Below are 24785 nucleotides of genomic sequence, written 5' to 3' on the forward strand. Positions count from 1 at the left end.
TGATTTGGTTTCGAATGCTCTTGATAATTTGAGCAAGACATTCCTCCATCCTTGTCTGACAGACACCTTGTTAGTATAACTTGAGTCAGTTTGTGTGCTGTACTGGATGAAATAACACTCATTGGTACGTTTGTAGGTTCTTAGCTTTACTCCAGGAGGGGACCAGGTGATATTACAACACATGCAATTTCAGATTACTTTATTACAAATTGAACAAGATGAAATACCTAACTTTGTTTCAATTCATGTCCACAGGAATGTCTTGAGTATTTATTACTGTCACAGAACATTAATGTATTACTTGATACAGAACACCGTACTGGTCTCTTCTAGCAGAGTACATCTGACTGTAAACTTCTGTGCAGAGTTCTGTTTAATACAATTATCACACTGTTGGCTCAGTAGAGAGATTATGCTGTGGTCCTCGGCGGTGATTGCTGACGGAGTACACAGGCCTCTGCTCTGCCATAAGCGAGCATGCTGAAGCAGTGGTGTATGGAAATTTATAGGCATGTCCACACCACCATCTCACATTCGTCATTACTTCTGGCAGCAACCATGTTTATTCCTTGTTTCATCATGAGGTACCAGCCTTGCCTTGGCAACTCGCTCTTCAGACAACACCACACTGAACACCAATGTACTGGCTGTAAATCTTAGTACTGATTCAAAGAGGGTGCATTGGTATGTTCGTATAACTGGTAGAGGCGGTCTGTACTTGCTTGAACTTACCCTTGTGTTCAGTTTACATAACATTTTTTCTGCTTTGTCTGTTGTGAACTTTGTGTGTTCATGGAAATTTAATTTTACATATATGTGTACTCCAAGATAGGATGTCATGATTGCTCGTTTGATGTTAATGTCCCCAGTCTTTACTGAGGGGTTCTTTTTAGTGATCCCATCAGTAGTGAGTAGATTTTACTTTCTGCTGTCTTGATTTTGTTATTGCTATGCCATTGTGTGATAGCATGTAGTAGTTTTCTCTTCTAGTTGGTCTCTCTCTCTCTCTCTCTCTCTCTCTCTCTCTCTCTCTCTCTCTCTCTCTCTCTCTTTGTGACTAAAATCATCTGCAAAACATGACAGCTCCATCTGTCCTGTTCTCCCCATCTAGTAAGTACAGGGGATGGGGCTACAAATCAACACCTGTGGACAACCCTTTGTAATTTTTTTTTATCCTACTGCTCTGTCTCTGCAGCAGCCTGAAAGACTGCTGTACAGAGACTGTAGTACGTCCACTTGTCCTAACCTGGCAAATACTGCAGGCCACCAGAGGTTGTGAAATGCCCCTGCAGTGTCTCATTATGGCCACAGCATATTTATTTGTTGTGTTCCTGATATTTGCAATGCTTTGTTGATGTTGTAAGCTATTGATTATTCTGGGTCTGAAACTGAATTGGTGCGGACTCAGGCGCTGGAGAGCTCTAGGAGCATGTAAGTGCTGACGAAGTAGCATCTCCTGAACCTTGCGCTAAACTACAGGTACCCGACCCAGCCATAGGGCGTCATTCAGTAATGTTGTCTCAAATCAGGTGATCTGTGTTATTAGTCATTTGAGCACCTCTGAATGGATACCATCTGGTTCAGACACTTTTCTATTAAGTTTTGAGATTGCTAGCACAAATTTTTCTTTCTCTGAAGGATCAGGTAACTGTGGCAGTGTTATGTGGGTTGTGCAGTTTTTTTGTGAGTGTGGCTTGATGATGTGTGTCTGTGTCAATCACAGGGAGCTGTTTATACATCAGAAATTATGCAGTTTTCCTCCATCCCTTCATCCATGTGCCTTCATCGTGACTGGGCATTCCTAGAACCAGTGGGGTTTTAATTTTTTCTGTTAATGTCTTGTATGGTTCCCCCAAATGTTTTGCTATGTTTTTATTGTTATAAATTGGCCACAATGTTGTTTGCTTGTGTTGAATAACATCTGTTTATAAATTTCTTTTGCATTTAGTCTTGCTTGCCTGGTCTGGCTGTCTGTCTTTTGTCTTTTATAACTTCCTGATATAGTTTCTGTTTAAGTCTTATTACTTCACCTGTCCATGGTGTGGGTGTGCGTTTTGTACAGGATGCTGTTGGTATGGACGTGTTTTGTGATTTTTTTTATCATTTCTGTTAGAACGTAAGCCTTGTAATCTATCTCTCCATTTATGTTGGTGAGTTAATGTTACTGTACTGCATATGCTAATTTGTACCAGTTTGCTGTGTGAAATAGTAAGTATCTGGATTCTGTTGTGTCTGGCTGTTGTGTTAGAGTGAATGATATTGCATTGTTGTCACTACTGGGTATGTTACCATGTACTCTCCAGCCTGTTGTGTGTGTGACAGCCACATTGTTTGTGAGTGTAGTCAATGTTGCTGTCTGTTATGTCATGTCCTGAGTGGGTTGGTGGTTTGTCCTTCAGCATTTACTATGCGAAGGTGTGCTTATTGTATTGTTTCATTGATGATGCAACCCCTATCTTCAGTTCTGTCTGAATTCCATAGGGCAGACCTGCAGTTGATGTCTGCATGTATGAATAATTGTGCACATGGTGAGGCAATCACCCATGTATCCCTACCATGTGTCAATCTGATTGTGACAAGATGTTGGTTGCAAAGCTGAGTTATCTTAACAGTGTTTATGCTCACACTGAGTACAGCTATCACTGCTTTACAGTCTATGCCACCAGTTATTATTACAGCATTGGTACGAAGACTTGTAAGTTGGCCATTGCTTGCATAGGTTTCCTGTAGGCACAGAATTCCCGTGTGCCGGTCTTGAGCCATTTGGGGAGCTCATTGCTTACAGGGTTACTCCTCATTGCATTAATCTAAAGGATTCTCATTATGGATGTTTTGACATGGCTTTAATATTTACTGTGTGTTTGAATATAGTGAAAATATGTACCCCCCCTCCCCACGTGCTCTAACCTGATTCTTATGGAATTTCTAAAGATCAAAAGGCTCAGATCCGTACAGGCAGACCTGAAGCATCAGATCAAGCAATGGTTCTGCAGAGATTGGGATATTTACGATCCTCAGGATGTTTCGGTCCATGTGCTCAGCTGGGAAAATCACCCTTTGGGTGTAATAATCTAATTAGCCTTCTCCGTGCTGTTTGGAGAATGTCTTTCTTTTCTCTTCTACTTAGTTTTGGGTTTCATTCTAAATTATTTTAATCTGGTTTTGATGCCTTCAAATGGGTGTTATCATTGGATGGCAAGCTGAGTGTGGTGTTGTGCCATGATGGTGGTTGTTTTAAGCATCTTCTTTGAGCTGCACACAATTACACTTGTTTCTATTACATGCATCTCTTTTGTTTCTTTTCATCACACTGTTTCCCTTGGTTTTGTCACCCATATTTGTATGAGTAAGTGGCATTGTGTGTTGATATTGTGGGTGAGGCGGTTTAGATACTTCGTTGGTAGTAGTATCTGTGCATGTATCACATGTGTCGCCCTTGTATTTTTACTCATTTAGTTTGCCTACTTTGATTAATCTAGGCACTGTGGTGTTTGAGGTGTGTGTTTCCTGCCCTGAAAATGAAACTTTTTGATTGGTCTTGTTTGAGGTGTTCGTTTCCTATACAGCAGGAGGGAATGTTTGTTTGATCTCATTGCCTGGGTGTAGGATGCCTCCAGAAACAGAATTTCACTGGCTTAATGAAATGTTCACTTTTCCAAGTGCCATATGCTTTTTCATGATTTGGTGTAATCAGTGTGGTGGTTTGTTTGTTGTTCTCCAGTTGTCTGGTTGGTTTGTATTGTTAGACAGTCTGCTTTCTGTGCTTTCTTTTGTGAGGTAATCACCAGTTCGTTATCAAGCTCCCCTGTGTGTTGTATGAGTGATGCCTGAAAATCCATGCAGTAATACATTTATTGTTTGATCTGCTTGGCTACCTTGTAGAGAATAGATCCTCCAAATGTCATTTAATCTGTATATTCTGGTGTATTGATGTAACTGCCCTATAGTGTTAGTATATTTGTGAGGGCAGGAATCTGTTCATCATCTGTGAAGTTATTTGTTAGGAGACCTAATTGCCTCTGTCAGGATATTGATCTCCAGTAGCTTCAAGTTTAGGTATCCTTTATTGCATTCACATCTCTTATGTAGTTGAATTTAACTGCCATAATCAATATTACCTAATCGGCAGTAGTTGTAGTATAGTTGTTCATTTATTTGGCAGTCCCCTGCTGTAGCCCTTTTACAGGTATGGCATCTGTTTTTGCAGGATATGCAGACAGTGGTCTCACTTGAGCTGCACTCAGTGCATTTGCATCCTGATTGTCCATATTTTGTGCATGTCACCTCTTGCTTCCTTAGTGCTGTGGCCGAGGTTGCATCAGTTAAACCACTGATTAACAGCAGTGTAGTCTGCCAGTGTCTCAGTCTGTGTACCTGGTGGTTGTAGTCACATCCCTTTGGTCCTGCCTAGAATATAATTTTAATGTCCCTGTCAAACTCCTCATGTGTGGTAGTGTTAGGGAAATTTTGTTGTTCAAAGAGGCGTTTTAAGAGTTCTCCATCAGCCAGTGTGTCTAGTACGTAGTAGATGGCTACAAGTGACTTTCATTTTCCTTTCACCAATGATGGTGTTTGTCTTTGACTTTTTCGATAAATCTGTGACAGTTGCTCTGCATAGTGGTTTCTAGTGTGACTGCTTATGTGGTTGCTCTAATCGAGCTGGTGTATAATTTTTCTTTTCTAGGATATTTTTCATGATTTCTAATTGCTTTCATCTCCTGGCTAGTTGCTGATTTGAGGAACATAGATGTTGCCTGTTTGGCTTTTGTGTGCTCTGTACTTGTAGCTCTTTAGTTTTGGTTCACTAGTAAGGGTGACTGCAAATGTCACAGGGGCTTGCACCTGTTTGTCTAAGATTTCATTTGTCTTAATCTCTGATACACGGTTCATCACAATTAATTCCTACTTTTCTGTCTCATTTTGTGTCTTTTCTTTAAGTACCTTTCAGGGGGTCTGACACCCTTTGGAGTTCCTCTTGCCATCATCTGTTCTCATCTGAAGGAATCCTACCTTGGCCTCAAGTGTTACGAGTTGGAAGGCAAAGGGATACAGTTTATGCTTCAAGTAGTCAGCAGCATGGGTGAGACATGTTCCGCCTTAAATTCAGGTCTAGTTTCGGAATGGAGTCTGTTGCTGAGATTTTCTGGCTTAGGGACATCCTCCACTAGCTCCATTCCAGTAGTGTTTAAAATGTATGTTTATGACTTAACCCGTGCCACCTCTACAGAGCCACCGACACTGGCGTTCTTGGGACAGTAGACTGCACCATCCAGCATTTCATGGCAGTTATGGTGTCCATCCTTCAGGCAGCAATGTTGTCACCCCGCCAGTTGTTGTTGACTCAGCAAGCACCACTCACTCGACTGTCACTGTCTGGGCAAACACACTGACTTGACCGTCACTTTCTGAACAGGCACTGCTCACTTGACTATCCTTTTCTGGACAAGTGCTTTTCCTCAACTGTCACTTTCTGGGCAAGCACTACTGACTCAGTTGTCACTGTATGGGCAAGTGTCACTGACTTGAACATTTCTGTCTTGACAAGCACCGCTGACTTAACTGTTGCCGTCTCGGCAAGCGCTGCTGACTCGGCTGCCACCCCTTGAGGCATGGTGGTCTTATGTGTCAGTCCACTGTTGTGACACTTGCAAAGTCGCTTGTGTAGCTGTGCCGCACTTGGAAGTCAATGTCTGTGCTGTTTGACTGTGCTGGGGCCTCCATATAGTGCAAATATTATCAGTAACGACACTGAGATGTTAAGTATAGTCTTTATACACTTATTTTAAAACATCGCATTGGTGTAATTTTTGTTCAAGGTAACTCCTTCTCTAAAATATGGTGCAAATAAATTCACATGCACTTGTCCAACAGTTTTATTTATAGGACATGCTTAATGGTTAGTAGATGTGATTATGCAGGGAAAATGCCACTAAGACTGTGCACCTGTGATGGTTGCAGTCTCTTGAATGGATACACATACTATTTCAATGTACATTCACTGCAAATTCTTAGAAAAGCACAAATAACCTGCGAGAAGAATAGGGAAAAAGTCTTACCATATGTAGGAATTGCATGTCCTATGTGTGTGCAGCATATAGTGTCCACAGGGTGCCACACACCAGTCTGTCTGTCTTCAGAAAACCGATTTCTTTAGATGGTCAAACTGTATACTTTCATTTACCAATTTAACAATAAAAACTATTTACATTCTTAATGAAATGAATCTATTATTGTTATTATTATTATTATTATTTACCTAGGTAATTGCAGTAGTAATGTATGTTCTACAGCCTAGTAAACAAAAAATATATAATACGTATGCATTTTACATTTACAGTACATATGTATAGAATTAACAAAAAAATCTGTAATTGTAATATCTCTACACAAGCTTAGTTACTTACAAACAAGACAGGTATGTGATACTGGTCACCTTCATTTTGAGCTTGAAACTGTCACAAGGCAGAATATAAACATGTAAATGCTTCAGAAGGCGACAGTATTTTCTCATCTTCATTTTCAGGGCCTTTAGTTGATGAGATGCTCTAAGTGTCAACGTCCAGTGACAGGGTTTACAGTTTCGCTGTCCTGAATGATTTAGTGTCCTGCATAAGCAACATTGACTCCCACTCAGTCTTTAACGTTTTGTTGAATGTCTTCACATGAGCAAATAATATTTAGGATAAGTGATCTTTCAGTTGCCAACATTTCGGTAATTGCTGCTCTACTGTACTTTTGTTAAGTTCCTTGTAAAGTACAGATAACGTGAACAAAACATGCAAATGATGAAGTCTTGAGCCCACAGAAGATACACATTCTAAATATAGTAGTAGTTCATATTGACTATAGGGTGCCACATGTATTTGCACATGCATCGTTAAGTCACAGCTCAGAGACTCAGAAGTGCATTTGCAGCACGTCCGTCCCCTTCAATGGTCACGTAGGGACTGGACCAAGAATGGGATCAGGTGCTCTTCTCAGATCAGAATAGATTCGGTTGAGTAGTGATTACAGACATACCCTCACATGGTGAGAGGTGCAAACTCATAATGTGTCCAGGAACATGAAAATGAACATTATAATGGTGGTGGTGCAGTTGGTATAATAATATGATTTTCATATCACAATAATACTCAGGCTTTTGCGAGCCACCACTGGGTAGAACTCGTTATTCGACTTCATTCCCACACTGACGCATTTTGCTGCCATTACTTAACTATATGTAGAATTAAACAGCACAATTTTCATGTCAGGTGGCTGCAATGACTTTGCCTCACCTAACGAAATTCTTACTAATCATTGCCACTAATACTTACTTGGTGACTATCTTGAGGCAAGGAGTGATACTACCGATTGAGACATTTTCATCCTTTGTGAGATTATGCAAATAGCCAAAGTGTTTATCAACTGCTGTAAATATATAACATTAGCAACAGTGTATACAACTTTAAAACACAAAAAATGTGTGTATTTACATATCATCTTTGTTTTTGGTACAAAAACGCAAAAAAAGTCCAGTCATTATAGCTTAGCAAATTGTTGGAAGGATGGTAATGACTCTCTTTCTGTGTGAGCTTCTGTTGAAAGAACAAACACCTTACTTGTGGAACTACAGTGACTGCACCTCTTAATAAATGCTTAAATCACATTAAGTGACAGGATGGGGTTGTGAAAACATAAATAGTTTTGTAAGATAATATTATTCACTATACTACATTGTGTGCAGCAAATCATCATCTTTTTTTCCCCCTTTTCTTCTTTCTTTCTTTTTTATATAATAACTTTTTTCCCCACTACATCAACAGCTGTGCAATAGTTTCCAAATTGTTCCTTACACATCCGGTCCAATAAAAAACTTATATGCTCTCTGTGAATTCTGTTTATGGATTTAATGTGTATGGGGGTGATAGCAGTCAGTTTTGCACTGCTTGGACACATGAATTTATACACTTTTAAGTCATCTAAAAGTATGTTAAGTACATATAGATAACACACTGTCTCACTGAATACCGCTTTGTCGTATGGTTGTCACTAGTTCAGTTTGTCAAACACAGTCCATAATGCACCACCTACGCCACTAAGATAGTAAATCTTGAATGATGTCAATAAATGGAAGAGTCTATAGAAGTTACCTTGAGTGCTGCATCCCTGTTTATTCCTATGATGATGGATAGCTTCACACCAGGGGGAGGGTGAGATGGGTAATACTCCGTCATCATATGAGCATCAGGGTACGGCATTGTACAACTTAGATTTAGCGCTGTGTATAACATTCCCAGTCTCCTTTTTTACATGGCAGTCACAGTCTGCTTGTATGCTTGTATTTGCACATTTGGGTCTACTGACAGTGAAATTATGTGTAAAGGCAAAGATTAGTATGCTGGGACCACTTAAACTGTGGCTCAGTGGATTGTAGAAACTTGAACAGCTGCGTCTCCTGATCCCGTATTTCAGATAGGCCTATTGTGGGATGCTGCTATGATAATGTAGACTCAAAAGCCAGAAGTTAAATCATGTACACACACACACGCAGTGGGAGGGGGTAGAGCAGAGATGGCTTAATTCTCATCCTTTTTATTTTGCCTTGGGGGGGGGGGGGGGGGCAGTGGCTGATCTCTGATGACACTTTATGAAGCTGAACCTTCATCGAACAGAACACAAATGACAAGACTCTCGCAATTGATGTAGAAAGGGGGGAAGCTAGCGGAAGGTTAATGTAGCTGTTCTCATTTCCTCAGCAAATGGGCAGAAATTCACATCAATTTTTAAATCAAATAATTGACTTTGACACATATCACATGAGATCTGACGACCATGTAGGCTGTGCTCATATACCCAGTCAATGGGAAGCAAGGTTTTTTAATTCCCTGCCAAATGAGTAATCACATCATATGAATGTGCTCACTCATGGTTTCCATGTAAAATTTGTGAATGCTCGCTGGTTCATTGAGTCTTGTTTACCCATTGAAACAGCAAGCTGGAATAAGATACAAAGTCCATCTGACATTTACTTTAAGAATTTATCATGTTTCCCTAAATCATTCTGTGATGCATTAGTCACTTTTTGTGAACCTCCTCCTATCCTGTTATTTAGTCTCTAATGTCCTTGGGAAGATATTAGACTTTCATTCTGAAATGGCAAATGTATAATATTGCATGAGTTTTGTAAATTTACGTATTTTTGTCATGTCTTATACACAGACCCATTCTATTTCAGGGTAATGAAGTATTACTGGAGAAGTGGCTGCCCGTCTTGAAGGGGAGACAACTCTGCTTCAAAGGAGTCAGGTATAGATAAAGAGTGCTACATCTGAGGAAGACCATTTTTAATTTACATGTTATTTATTTATTTTTATTTAACTTATGTCCATAGATCCAGGTGTGTAAGATAACATCAGCAGGCTGCATCTATGCAAATGCTTGTTTTTCTTCTTACTTGAAGCCATTTTTCTGACTATTTTCTTTGCTCAGAAAGATCACACATAATTATGATGTTGTGCAGCCCAAAATGCAATTGATGTGATCATGATCTTAATGTCTCTGCAAAAAGGAGTATGATAGTATGCATAAAGTATACTGATGCCACTATTTAAAAAAGTAATGTGGTTAACGAAATGAAAATGTTTAAATGGTTGCCTACAGCCTAACAACATAAAAAAGAAAACATTGTACAAATATTACTAACATTTCTGGAAATTATGATTTTTCAAAAATTATTCTGTTGATATGGAATTCCACAATACCCATTTACCTTTTAAGAATTGAACTAATAATAATAAAAAGGAGGATTGGTTCCGCAAGAATATTGAACGTGTCTAACAGAACAGACCACTCATATCTGTGATTCTATGGATGTAGTGGATGTTGAAAAGGTTTCAATGCGGATGCATAACCAATATTTGAAGAACTCGTATGGGAATCAGAAATCTGCGAGTAGGAGGTTAATGGGTGGCGGTTGTTGCTATGTGGTGAGCGGGAATTCGGGTCTGAGGGAAAGCATGTCAGATGACCAAGGTGGTTAAGGCAACTGTTCTAGAGAAGCGGAGCATCAGGGTTCAAGTCCGAGTGCAGCACAAATTTTCAACTCTCGCCATTGCATAGCTGCAATACCCTGTGTGGCTGGAAGTCATTATTTCATTCCTGTCTCTTTTCCATCCTGTTTCCTTCCACTCCAATTATTCAAGAATATGTATATTGGCAATAGGAACAAGTAGACACTATGTATATGCAAGTACTAAAGTAGACATTGGACATTTTGCACCTGGGACTTTTCAAATCTTCCTTCTTTGTTGTTGCTGTTACGGTCTTCAGTTGAAAGACTGGTTTGATGCAGCTCTCCATGCTGCTCTATCCTGTGCAAGCCCCTTCATTTCCGAGTACTGCAACCTACATCCTTCTGAATCCGCTTAGTGTATAGTGTATTCATCTCTTGGTCTCCCTCTATGATTTTTACCCCCCCTCCACACACACTCATATACACACACATTTCCTTGGTGATTCCTTGATGCCTCAGAATGTGTCCTTCCAACTGATCCCTTCTTTTAATTAGGCTGTACCACAAATTTCTCTTCTCCCCGAATCTGTTCAGTATCTCCTCATTAGTTACGTGATCTACTCATCTAATCTTTAGCATTCTTTTGTAGCACCACTTTTCAAAAGCTTCTAGTCTCTTCTTGCCTAAACTGTTTATCGCCCATGTTTCACTTCCTTACAAGGCTACACTCTATACAAATACTTTCAGAAAGGACTATCAAGTACGGGGTCCCACAGGGTTCGGTCTTAGGTCCTTTACTGTTCTTGATATACATTAATGACTTACCATTCCACATTGATGAAGATGCAAAGTTAGTGCTTTTTGCTGATGATACAAGTATAGTAATAACATCCAAAAACCAAGAACTAAGTGATGTAATTGTAAATGAGTTTTTCACAAAATTATTGAGTGGTTCTCAGCAAACGGACTCTCTTTAAATTTTGATAAAACACAGTATATACAGTTTCGTACAGTAAATGGCACAACTCCAGTAATAAATATAGATTTTGAACAGAAGTCTGTAGCTAAGGTAGTATTTTCAAAATTTTTAGGTGTGTCCATTGATGAAAGGTTAAACTGGAAGCAACACATCGATGGTCTGCTGAAACGTCTGAGTTCAGCTACGTATGCTATTAGGGTTATTGCAAATTTTGGTGATAAGAATCTCAGTAAATTAGCTTACTATGCCTACTTTCATTCACTGCTTTCGTATGGCACGATATTCTGGGGTAATTCATCGTTGAGTAGAAAAGTATTCATTGCTCGAAAACGTGTAATCAGAATAATTGCTGGAGCCCACCCACGGTCATCCTGCAGACATCTATTTAAGGATCTAGGGATCCTCACAGTAACCTCACAGTATATATATTCACTAATGAAATTTGTTGTTAATAATCCAGCCCAGTTCAAAAGTAATAGCAGTGTGCATAGCTATAACACCAGGAGAAAGGATGATCTTCACTATGCAGGGTTAAATATGACTTTGGCACAGAAAGGGGTAAATTATGCTGCCACAAAAGTCTTTGGTCACCTACCAAACAGCATCAAATGCCTGACAGATAGCCAACTAACTCTACTCATTGGCTGAATTTTTAGATATAAATTAAGGGGGGGGGGGCAAAAAAAAAACACTTTAGTGTCATGCAATATTTTGTGTAATGTAATATCTTGTACAGACATCTTTTATTAACCGACACGTTCCACATCATTACGAAGTGTCGTATTCATGATCTATGGAACAAGTATTAATCTAATCTTTAAATCTATGCTTGATGTCAAAAAATTTCTCTTCTTTAGAAATGCTTTTCTTGCCATTGCCAGTCTACATTTTATATCCTCCCTACTTCGACCATCATCAGTTATTTTGCTTCCCAAATAGCAAAACTCATATGTTACTTTAAGTGTATCATTTCCTAATCTAATTCTCTCAGTAGCACCTGATTTAATTTGACTGCATTCCATTGTCCTCGTTTTGCTTTTGTTGATGTTTATCTTATGTCCTCCTTTCAAGATACTGACCATTCTGTTCAACTGCTCTTCCAAGTCCTTTGCTGTCTCTGACAGAATTGTCATTGGCAAACTTCAAAGTTTTCGTTTCTTCTCCCTGGTCTTTAATTCCTACTCCAAATTTTTCTTTTGTTTCCTTTGCTGCTTGCTCAATATACAGGTTGAATAACATTTGAGATAGGCTACAACTGTGTCTCATTCCTTTCTCAACCACTGCTTCTCTTTTGTGCCCCTCGACTCTTATAACTGCCATCTGGTTTCTGTATAAATTGTACATAGCCTTTCACTTCTTGTATTTTACCCCTACCACCTTTAGAATTTGAAAGAGTATTCCAGTCAACATTGTCAAAAGCTTTCTGTGAGTCTACAGATGCTATAAATGTAGGTTTGCCTTTCCTTAAGCTATCTTCTGTAAGAAGTCGTAGGGTCAGTATTGCTTCGCATGTCCCTACATTTCTCCGGAATCGGAATTGATCTTCCCGGAGGGTGGCTTCTTCCAGTTTTTCCGTTCTTCTGTAAAGGATTCGTGTTAGTGACTCATTAAACTGATAGTTTGGTAATTGGCTTTGTTTGGAATTGGGATTACTAAGTTCTTCTTGAAGTCTGAGGGTATTTTGCCTGTCTCATAGATCTTGCTCACCAGATGGAAGAGTTTTGTCATGGCTGGCTCTCCCAAGGCAATCTGTAGCACTCTACTCCTGGCGCCTTGTTTTAATTTAAGTCTTTCAGTGCTTTGTCAAATTTGTCACGCAGTATCATATCTCCCTTCTCTTCTTCCTCTATGTCCTCTTCCTTTCCATAATATTGCCCTCAAGTACATCCCCCTTGCATAGACCCTCTTTATACTCCTTCGATCTTTTGCTTTCCTTTCTTTGCTTAGGACTGGTTTTGCATCTGAGCTCTTGATATTCACACAGGTGGTTCTCTTTTCTCCAAAGGTGTTTTTATTTTTCCTGTAGCCAGTATCTAACTTACATCTAGTGATATATACTTCTACAGACTTACATTTGTGCTCTAGTCATTCCTGCGTAACCATTTTCCACTTCCTGTTGATCTCATTTTTTAGATGTTTGTATTCCCTTTCACCTGATTCATTATTGAATATATCTTGTGTTACCCAAGGATTTCTATTAGCCCTTGTCTTTTCACCTACTTGATCCTCTGCTGCCTTCACTATTTCATTTCTCAAAGATACCGATTCTTCTTCTTTGTACTTGTTAATATAGTGAGTAGATATGATATTCTCCCCCATTTTGGAAGCTAACATGATCATCTTTCCATAAGCAAACTTGCAAACTCTTCTGACAGTAGTAATTTTTTTATCACCAGCATTATGATGTTATTTTTCGAACAAAGAGATAAGTAAGCACTGGTCTGGTGTAAGTAAAACACTGAAGGCCAAGTCTGATTAGGAGAGCTAAATAAGTGAAGTGGACCACAAAGAGATGGACGTATGATATTAATTCAGTAGAGGAATCACTCAAGGTACTGTTCTAACCAGTAACACAAAGATACAGTTTACTGTGTTACAATGTGGCGCTAACAAGAATACGGTGGAGGTAGTTACACATCTCAAAAACATTAACAATTGAAAGCCTTGAGGCCTCTGCAAATAAATACATGGTCCCCATCAGGTGTCGCTGGTGTACTGCTGCGCGCATGGTGGACCGCGTGATGGCAGTCGGTGATCAGGCTGCTCCTTGCAGCCACCTCGGATCGCTGCGGGGATGTCTTTGAATGTCGGTGTGCAATTATACTTGCTGCAGTGGTCCGACTTATGTATACTGTTGCGGTAGGTCTAGTATGTCCATGTCATCCAAGATAGTGTCTGGGGTGGCAGCCAAAGGTGTGAGAAGTACTTGATCTGCGCAGACTGGCATGTTTAGCTGAATATTGTCTGTCTCCATCCACACTGGAATGCCCAGATCTTTCTTGAATTCATCACGTATATTAAAAGCATTAAATAAAAAAATTAAAAAAAACAAGTGTTGACATAAGCACAGTTGAGTCCAAAGCTGAATGCAGGATCATCAATGAAGTACAACACTTAGTGCTTTAAGTACATTTATTACAGACAACAACAAATGGCGTATACAGAATTGGGTCCAGTGAAGAGTGTTGCTATTCATGTAACCATCATATATTCCAGAATTTGAAAACATTACAAACATTATAAACTTTGAGAACCTTCCAGAAATTATATACTAAATAAGAAATATTTGCTGGTGATCGGATTTGAACTGATAATCTGCAGCATGCCAACCAGCGATGATAATTGCTACTGCACTTCCATGCAGCGCAGCTTGTGTCATTGCTCCCTCTCGTGATGAAACAGAGACCAGCCATTTCAGAACTTCTCACTGGAGCTGACTACAGCATCCTAGATCTAGATCTTGTCAGTGGTCTTCAGTTTAACAGCACTTGAAAGATCGTGTCATGATGTGTTGTCACATTCTCTTTCCTTCAATAAGCACGAAAGGTAGCTTCCCCGTTAGAAACAATGTTAAGTTATTTTAATGAAATACGTTCACTTGTAAGTTAAGGAAATTTCAATTTTTTCTTCATCTCTTAATGCCTAAGTAGTTTACTCACATTGAAGGCCAAATAAATAAATAAAAGAAAATGATAAGAAGCTTCACAGTCATCGGTGGGCCTTCAGTTTCCGTGAAAGAGAAGCCCCAGTGTCAGTCTTTGCCTCAGAAGTGTAGCAGGGCTTCATATGGATGACATTGATGAGATCTCTGTACTTTTAACTTCTTGGTTAAGGATCATAGTCCTCTACTTTGTATGTGATTTTTGAGAAGAGATGAAGGTTACAATACGAACCAAATTAGCATTTCACTAACTTTTATGATAGTTGCTGTTTTGCATTATTCAGGTCTCGCTCCTTCTCCTGGGCTTCCAGGATCCATATGTGAGCCGGCTGTTTAGCTTCTTCAGTCCTGGTGATGAGATGTCTCACATAGTCTTCCTGAGTATCAGCCAGTTAAAACTGTAACAATGTGTCTGTTGTAATTTTGGCTTTGTAACCGTGGAGTAGAAAGAATAGTGTGAAGCCTCTAGTGACTTGCATTTCTTGGTTATAATGCAGATATCATTATGGGCAAATGTATCCCAATCTATTTGTTAGACTGTATCTGCCAGTGTCTTATTAAAGTGTTCTGCATGGCCATTCTTTTGTTGGTGGTAGTCAGTTGTCATCCTGTGGATGATACTGCAACATGAAATTACTTTGATACTAGTGCTGACTGGAAAACTTTTCATGATCAGAGGTCATGACTAGGGGTGCTCTGCGCTTGAAAATGATATCTTTTACTAGGAACATTGCAATTTCTAGAGCTTTGGCTGTCCGCTTAGCTTTGGTGTTGTGGGTAAGGCAGACAATGCAGAATATTATCCAGAGATTCCTGTTTCGACTTCAGGAACCTCCCAAAGAGGTAGGTTCCAATGTGGTGGGATGTCGCTGCTGCATGCAGAATTAGTACCAGGTGGCCCAGAGGTAATTGCAACACATGCTTCCGTCATTGGTCAGTTTATTCATAGTGGGAGAGTAGTTCATCTGGGACTGGGTCAGTAGTTCATCTGGGACTCAGAGACTACCTTCTTGAATCTGCTTTTCAACTGCACCTATCCCATAACTGCCAGTGTTCGTCTCAATATTTTTGTCATACAGTGTTAGCAATGTAGATGTTAGCATCTCCTTAAGGGCAAGGAAAGATCTTCCTTCCACATCATTCCAGGAAAATTTAGTATCTCTCTGTAGCAGTTCTGGCAAGGGACATGCCTTGCTATACAGGTCCTTTATGAATCACTGGTATCAGGATGGGCTGGCTCTATCTCCATTCACTAGGTGCCCCAAGATTTTTATTTTTTGGGTGGTGAAGAGGCACTATTTCACCTCAGGCGGAGCCCTGCAGGTTGAATAAACATAAACACAGTACAAATGGCATGTCGTCAAACTCGGAGAGGCCATCAGGAATTACGAAGGCAGTCTTTATCCTGTCAGCCTCGTCAGTCTCAGTTTTGCCAGCAGCCTGTCTGCGTGACCACAGTTAAAGAAATACTTTGCTACTTTCAAGCAATCTAGGGTATCAGTATGTAGCAATGGGTTTACATAATTTTTTGGGATTTTGTTCAATTGTCAGTAGTCGACACAGTAACACCATGTGCCATCCTTGCTCCTCACGAGGACCACTTCATTACTGAAGTCTTGTGGCACTTTCCCCACTTCCTCATGAGTTTGTGTGTCATTCAGCCAGTGATCTCATACACGTGCTAGCTAATTCATGGGTTCTCCCCCATGTTGATATGGTCTGCTTGATCTCTCATTTCTCCACTCAGGTTTGAAAGCACCCAAAAATTGGCATGGAATGGCTACACACACAGACTTTGTTCCTTTGTCAGGCCAGATCCTATTAGCTGTCTGATAATAACATCCTACACTTCATCACCTGTAGTATTAGTAGAGCACAATCCTCCTCCAATGGCTTTCAGCTGCCACCGTGGTCTAGTTTGGCTGTTCCTATGCAATCACCTTTAGGGATGAGTTGTATTTGCTCGTGACAATTAGAGATTTATGCAGATTTATTTTTTGAGCCTGAGTAACTTTCTGTAGTTGACTAGAGCTTCACAGTTTGACTGAGCATCTTGATTGATGAATGGAGCTCGTCATTTTGATGACAGTGGGATGTCATCTTCAGCAGCAAATAACCAACCAGAGCTTGTTGGAATAGCTTTGTGATTGACTATGTTGTCAAAACAAAAAAATTCAAAAGGCTGTGTTCGTAACTGATAGTTATTCTTGCAATACATGTTCCATCACCTGGATGTATTTCCCACTTGCAACCTTCAGCACAATTGCTTTTGTATCATGGAACATTGTCCTCTGTTGCTGGTGGTAACAAGTATCCAACATTACAGAAAACAATTCTTGCAATTTAACAATGCCCAGACTGGTTGGTTGTCAATGATTATGTTGATATGGTTTCCTTTCACCGTGATGACTGCCATCCATGGAGGATTTTCGTCTGTGGCAGCCTCACCTCCATAGGTGTTGCCTCACTTAGTTTTTGTGACTTTGGCTGCTAGGTGAGTGGCTTGCACCCGTGTACAACAAATGGGAATGGCTATGGGCATCTGATGGGTGGGCCCAGTGTACAGTAACTGGCTTCATCTCACAAGCTGACTCAAATCGTCCGCAGTTGACTAGTGTGAATAGGACTGTTGTAATACTTGACATATCGAGGCATAATAGTCATCACATGCTAGTCTGATTTCTCTGCTTCTCTGCACTAGCATACAATGAGTCCAGGGTGCCCACAGTGAAGACATACCGGTGTGTTGTCTCTTCTACACGGCATTGTACGTGACAGAGGAGTTGGATGTATTTGAGAATGTTGAAATGCTGGGTTGTCATACGAAGGTTAGGGCATAATCCAAGTTGGCAGAGTCCATTCTGACATAGTGCGTTCGACTAGTGCCAGAGATTGGTGCTTAAGATCGATACATCTCTTTGTCAACATTCTTTATTTGAAGTATAGGGTTCAGGTTCATAGCACTTTGTGCAACATTTCTGGCTGTCATAAACTGCTGTATATCTCCTTACCTGCTGTGTGTGAGAGGTGAGGTCATGATTGGCTTTCACAACTGGCATGGGAACTACATTCAGATGTCGATCATACTTCTTTCATCCAAGTCTTTTCTTGTGTGTTTTCTCGATGCACTGGCACAATTAGATGAAATCCTTGATTGATGTGACATCCTTTACCAGAAGATGGTGGTGGTGGTTAGTGTTTAACGTCCCGTCGACAACGAGGCCAGTAGAGACGGAGCGCAAGCTCGGATTAGGGGAGGATTGGGAAGGAAATCGGCCGTGCCCTTTCAAAGGAACCATCCCGGCATTTGCCTGAAACGATTTAGGGAAATCACGGAAAACCTAAATCACGATGGCCGGAGACGGGATTGAACCGTCGTCCTCCCGAATGCGAGTCCAGTGTGCTAACCACTGCGCCACCTCGCTCGGTTTTACCAGAAGAGCTCAATACGTCATCTATGACTCCTTTCACAAGTGTGATATTTTGTTAGCTTCTGTCATATTCGGTTTCACAGTGTGGCATCAAGCCAAAATATTTTGTACATAAGATTGTGTCATTTCCTTATGAATTGGGCCCTGTTATTCAGTTATTCTTCCACTAAATGTACCTGCTGCTGATTATTATGAAATGTATTTTCAGTTAGGCCTGGAATTTGTCCCAGCCATTGAGCTACTCTTTGTTGTTCTTGAATTACAGTTGGGATGTGCCACCCACATGAAAGTATATGAATGACAAACATATGATGTCATCCCATCTGTTGTATTTCATGAATAAGTTGAATCCTTTCAGCCATTTTGTTGGTTCCTGACCATCGTCTCCAGAATGCACTGGTTGATGTCTGATGTGCAGTTCACTTACTGTTGATTCGTTCACCGAGACAACTCCTTTTACATTCCCTAATTGGAGCCATAGTGATGTAGATGTTTTGAAATAACCAGCATCTCCACCAAAAAATCACAATTGATTCCAAATCAGAAAGCACGGCCATCAATAAGTACAACATTTAGCACCACAAAAACGTTTATTACAAACACCAACACGCCCTCAGAACAGATCTGAACTCCTATACGGAGAGTGTTGCCGTTTATACAAACATCAAATATTCTAGGATATGTGAACATTACAAATACAATGAATTTCAAGAACCTTCTAGAAATTATAAATACTACATAAAAAATATTTAGTGGTGATTGGATTTGAATTGGTGATCTACAGAAGGCTAGCCAGGGATGCAGCTGAAACTCCTCACTGCCTATGGCACAGCTCGTGGAAATGTCACCTATTAATGTTTTGTACCATCTGTCCAAGGCATTTGATGATGTCGTTCAACACACTGTTTTTTTTTGTGGAAAGAATTGGTGATGAATAATATCAGTGTACACTCCACTCCAGAGTGAAAAATCTCATTTTGGATGAATAAATCGTTTGCACATATTTAACAAAAAGAAGAAGATAGTTGAATGAGAAAAAAAATTACCATGGAGCAAATCTCAGAATGTCACATATGGTTTAATTTTGTGCCCTCTTCTCTTTCTTATACATGTGAATGACTCAACTTCACATTCATCAAGCAGAGTAGGTTCTTTTGGTGTGTGGCACAGCATTTACAGTTAACCATGTTGCAGAGACAGAAGTAGGTGAAGTTGTTAATAATAATAAATGACGTCTGTTGTCATAGTTTTAAAAAAGAAAAAAAAAAGAAAAACATAATATGCACTTATATGCAACAAAGAGACTTAACAGCAATAATTAATGAAGCACATTAATAGGAGCCAGTGAATAGGGTAAAATTCTAAAGTTTTCGGTTATGCATGTTGTCGCATGTTTGGAGTGGACAAAACATATTAGCGAGCCTCTCAAACAGCTAAATTCAACAACCTTTACTGCTCTCATAATTGCTAGTTTGCGAGAGAAACGAGTCTATATCTTGTTTTACATAATGTTATTACTGGCATGTAGCATGAGTTTGTGTGGTAACTCATCACCAGTGAAAACAATATTGATTGTGAAACAGTACGCAGTGAGAGTAATGTGTGGTTTTTACCTGTAGCCATCCTTAGAAGGCCCTTCCACAAGTTAGGCATTCTGACTGCACCTGCAAGACAGATATGCAGTGTGTTTCACAATTTCTGTTGCAGGCTTCTAAGGGTTTTAGAGGAGAATTAGTAAATAAAGTTTTGTTTAGGATCCCAGGGTGGAGCAGCCACGGGGCAAATCTCAGAATGTCACATACACTTTAATTTTGTGTTCTCTTCTATTTCTTATACATGTGACTGACCCAACTTCACATACATCAGGCAGAGTTGGATGTAAAATAAAATTGTAAGGTTTGGATCACTTTAAATCTCCCACTTCACGGTACATACACAAAGCAAAGGATGTGCTGTCAACAATTGCTCTTGCAATTAGGACATCATGTACCATTTTTGTCCATCTACAACAACAGCTGTGAGGATCTGGTACATTAGGGGGTTTGATTGGTGCTTAATGGTTCTGCCTCACTGTTGACTTTGAAGGAGACGTTGTGGGCTCCTGTATAACGTACAGGTCAGAGTTCATTGTTTCCTCTGTCTGCATATTGTGATGTGGGGAATTTGAAAGTGATCTGATCTTCAAACTTAGTTTTGTAACTATTAAGTATCTAAGTATCTGTGAAGTACACTCTAAGACAGAAGGAAACTATGCACTATGAAAGAATTATCCTAATGGAATGGAAATTGGTAGATGTGATATACATGTACAGACGAACCAATGAGTACAATTTCAGAAAAAAATTGGTTGAGTTATTCAAGAGAAAGAGCTTCACAAACTGAGCAAGTCAGTAACAAGGTGTTCCACCTGTGGCCCTTATGCAAGCAGTTATTCCGTTTGGCACTAACTGAAGAGTTGTTGGATGTCCTCCAGAGGGGTATAGTGCCAAATTCTGTCAAATTGGTGCATTGGATCATCAAAATCCAAAGCTGGTTGGGGGCCCCTGCCTATAATGCTCCGAAGGTCTCAGTTGTTGAGAGATTTAGTGACCGTGCTAGAAAAAGTAGGAAGGATTTGGTAAGCACAGAGACAAGCAATAAACTCTTGCTGTTAGACGGGCATTATCTTGCTGAAATGTAAGCCCAGGATGGTGTCCCATCAAGGGTAACAAAATCCCCAGATGAAAACCAAACAGGTCCTGCTATGAAATGAAATGGCACCCCAGACAACCACTCTTGGTTGTCTGGGCATATGACAAGCCACAGTCAGGTTGGTATCCCACTGCTGCCCAGGGCATCTCCAGATACATCTTTGCTGGTCATTGGAGTTCAGTTCGAAGTGGGATTCATTACTGAAGACAATCCTATGCCACATGTGCCCTACACCTTTGCAGACGGGCTTGTTGTTGTACAGAGATCAATGGTAGTCAGCACGAGTGGCACTGAGAGCTCAGACCCCATTCTGTGATTTACCTATTAATGGTCCTTGCGGTCACTGAAGCACCAGCTGCTTGTCAGATTAATAATAATGATGGATCAGGGGCTCTAAGTGCCTCTGTGATGATTGCTCAGTTCTCACATTCTGTCGTCTCTCTAGGTCGCTGCATCCACCTTGATGCTGTGTTCGGCCATGGTTCACCCATTCCTGCCAACATAGTCGAATATTGGCATCACTTCTATTCATTGGGGAGTGATTTGCTGGCTACTCCAACTGGCTTCTTTGAATCCAACAATGCACTGTCATCTATGTATATTGTTCATGTGGCTGTCTGTGAGGCATAGCTACTGTCCAACTGAGTACACTGAATGAAATTTGCAGTGACTATGCCTTGGTATCAACAAATCCCCAGTTTACTAACCTTACCAGCTGTATGGTGAAATTGCAATGTAACGTCATACATTCACCCATCAACCAGCACAGTTAACAGTTTTGCATCTTCTGTTTAATGAACTTCGCACGATCAAGGAGACTCCCACTACATGGCATTCTTCCCTCTGCTTTTCCTGGTGGGAATGTACCATTTTCTGCCATCTTTTTATCGGCCCTAGTAGGTTGACACATGGCTTTTTACTCCCCAATGACCTCCCCCTGTCCTTGTTTCGGGGCTCCCCTCATGGTGATCCATATTTTACTGGACTGCCCCCACCTTTTGGCCCTTTGTACTAAATATGCTGCCACAAGGTGCCAGTGGACGATCCTCAAATGCTTACGTCTGTCCTCGGTTTTCTATGCGAAAGTGGTTTGTCCTCTCAGGTTTAAGTCGTTGAAATTTTTTCTTGAATTGGAGTCCCTCACTTTTGGCATTGGTTATGGAGGCCATGGCCTTGCCTCCACACCAGATAGATTCTTCCCATCATTTCCCCTACTTTTTGTGCAGTTTTTTCCCATTTTCATGTGTCTTATTCCTCTGGCGTTGTCCCCGCAGTGTTGTGATCAAGCTATAATGTGCGGTTCGGGACGGATTGATGGCAGTGTTGGTGCCCCAATATGTGTAGCATTCCTGGGGCACCCTACTCTTCCCATTTCACCCACCAACCTCCTCTTTTTTCCGCTTCCTGCTGTCCCAACGTTCCTTTTGCCTCCTTGTTTGCCCATTTTTCCTTGCCCTTGACTGGACTGTGCTGTTTGTGTTTTTCCTGCCACCTTAGGTTATGAGACCGATTACCTCGTTGTTTAGTCCCCTCCCCCCAGTCAACCAACCAACTGACCAACCATCTGTTGATACCTGCATAAATATCAGTTTGTGACCAGTTTACAAAATTTTTATGTAGTGCATTGTTTGCTTGTCTTAGAGTGTCTAGGGCAATCCAAAAGTCCGTTAACATTTGTAAATTCAAAATTTTGCCAAGTAATGTAGGTAGAGGTATTTGATACGCATGCTTTAAATGACATGGGGAGTATGAAATCAGGAAAAATTTCACAAAAGACCAACAGATGGTGCTTCATAGGATAGGAAACCAAAAATTAACATAAATTGATTTTTAGCAAAGATGATGATCTTTACATAAGAAATGCTCAACATGTCAGAGGTCATTCATTAGTAACACCTGCAGTCGAGGGACAATGTTGTGAACAGCATTGTACAGATTATCAATAAGTATGATGAGAAATTGCCATCAGATGTTATCTTTTAGCATCCATAATGACAGATGATTGTGGTAGACTTCTGACTTCAGGTAACCAACCAATAATCACATGGACTGAGGTCTGGTGACCTGGGAGGCCAAACACGACGGACATAGCAGCTCAGCACACAATCCTCATGTGTGCAAGAGATCTTTTACACATGTAGCAATATGGGCTGCAGCACCATCCTGTATAAAAGTCATACCTTCCAGCAGGAGTTCGTCGGCCAGGCTAAGGATGGTGCAATCCTGTAACATATCGGCGTACCTTACGCCCACCATGATGACAATTTGAAAAGCAGTACTATGCATTTCCTCACACAAAAAGGGCCCAATCATGATTGATGTGATAAATGCACACAACATTGTGACTTCTTCATCATGCCATGGGGTTTCCAGCGCCATTGACTTGTTTGCTGGTTTTAAGCACTCATTATTGATTTCAATAAAACTCTATGTCATTTCAGACGTGTATCAAGTTTTACCTCTCTACCTCCTTTATTATGTGAATTAGTGCATTTTCAAATGTTGATAGACTTTTGGGTCACCCTGTATTTTACACTTAAATTTACTTTGATCTTGTTCTTTTGGTGGATGTAATGTAATATGAGTGCTCACATCTGTTTATTTCTTTTTTATGTTCATTAGGTCTACAGGGAGCACATACAACGATCACACAACAGCTGCAGTAAAATCAAGACTTAAAAGTGATACTGTGACACTTGTTGATGGCAGTATCTGCAAGCTTATAGGGCAGCTTCATGATGTACAAAATTGTAAGGATGTCTACAATTTCATATCTCATTTTTAAGGAATTATGTAAGAGCCGGTCAAATGAAAATGAGACAGATGGAAAAAAAAGTAAGAAAATTGTTTATTAGTTTAAAAGTAATCACGATAACTGTTAATACATTATCTGACTGTGAGACTAGGCAACTGATACCTTCATGGAAAAATGTTAGCAGACAAATCAACGGCAATGAATGTCTTTCTTCAGGGCTTCAAAAATGTGGAAATAGTGTGGGGTAAGATTGGGACTGTATGAAGGATGTGCAAAGGCTTCCCAGCAAAACTACCGCAGAAACAACCTGGCCACATGTCCCCCCCCCCCCCCCCCCGCCCCCCCTCCCCAACTACACACACATTGCCAAGGTGGTCTTGAGTATGCTGCAGAAATTTTGCTGGGTAACTCTGCCACATCATGCATACACTCCTGATCTCTCTCCTTGTGATTTCCATATTTTTTGTGTCTCAAAGAAAGACATTCATGCCATTTGATTTCTTTCAGATGAAGAGATCCACACCTGGGTACAATCATGGTTCTGTGGGCAACTGAAAACATTTTTCCAATAAGGCATCGACCACCTTGTCTCACAGTTGAATAAATGAATTTAACAGTTACAGCAATTGCTTTTGAAATAATAAATAGTTTCCTTACTTTTTTCCGTCTGTCTCGTTTTCATTTGACTGCCCTGTGTAGATTTATGGAGAAATGTATCAGGCATTTGGATCATACTTTTTCTCCTATTTTAACTTATTATAAAAGTTTGTTTATATTTTTCATCTATTATTAATTAGCACCTTCACTTATGAGGAAATACAATATTTACAGGGGGAAATTCAGAAATGTTGTATAAGCTGTAAGGTAATCAAATACTTGTGTGTTCTGTAGTAAACACTCTGTCATGTCAGTAGCATGCCAGTTGTGAAGTAGGCTCGTTCGGCTCTTCATGCAGGTATCTCAAATTGCAAGTTGAAATATTTTCAGACTGGGAAACTTGATGAAGAACGACAAGAAAACTCTGACAAATAATTGAGATTGAACAACTAGGTAGGATAACAAACTGATATTGAATCCCACAAGCCACTAACACACTAACCATTAATGTTGCACAATCCTGCATCTACCCTGAGCAGCTAAGTACTTTGAGGAACTAAATCCTGCCCTGAAAGCAGAGTAATGGTATGTTTATGCTGCAACCTTACTGCTCACCTTTTACCGTGCTACATTTACACTGCAGCCTCACTGCTCGCTGGGAGTAGTTACCCTGCAGC

The 24785-nt window shown here is 40.3% G+C and overlaps 1 protein-coding gene across 4 annotated transcripts in view; it reads left to right on the forward strand.

Moving 5' to 3' along the window:
- The window catches only part of LOC126253029 (uncharacterized), a 344974-nt gene that overhangs the window by 167408 nt on the left and 152781 nt on the right, over positions 1-24785 (forward strand). For all 4 annotated transcript variants that reach the window (XM_049954093.1, XM_049954094.1, XM_049954095.1 and 1 more), the window contains 2 exons: positions 9218-9288; positions 23379-23506. In XM_049954093.1, the coding sequence (XP_049810050.1) occupies positions 9218-9288; positions 23379-23506 (199 nt within the window). The remainder of the gene's footprint in view (positions 1-9217; positions 9289-23378; positions 23507-24785) is intronic.

This window comes from Schistocerca nitens, chromosome 4 (genome assembly GCF_023898315.1).
Source record: "Schistocerca nitens isolate TAMUIC-IGC-003100 chromosome 4, iqSchNite1.1, whole genome shotgun sequence".
NCBI classification, from domain to species: domain Eukaryota; kingdom Metazoa; phylum Arthropoda; class Insecta; order Orthoptera; family Acrididae; genus Schistocerca; species Schistocerca nitens.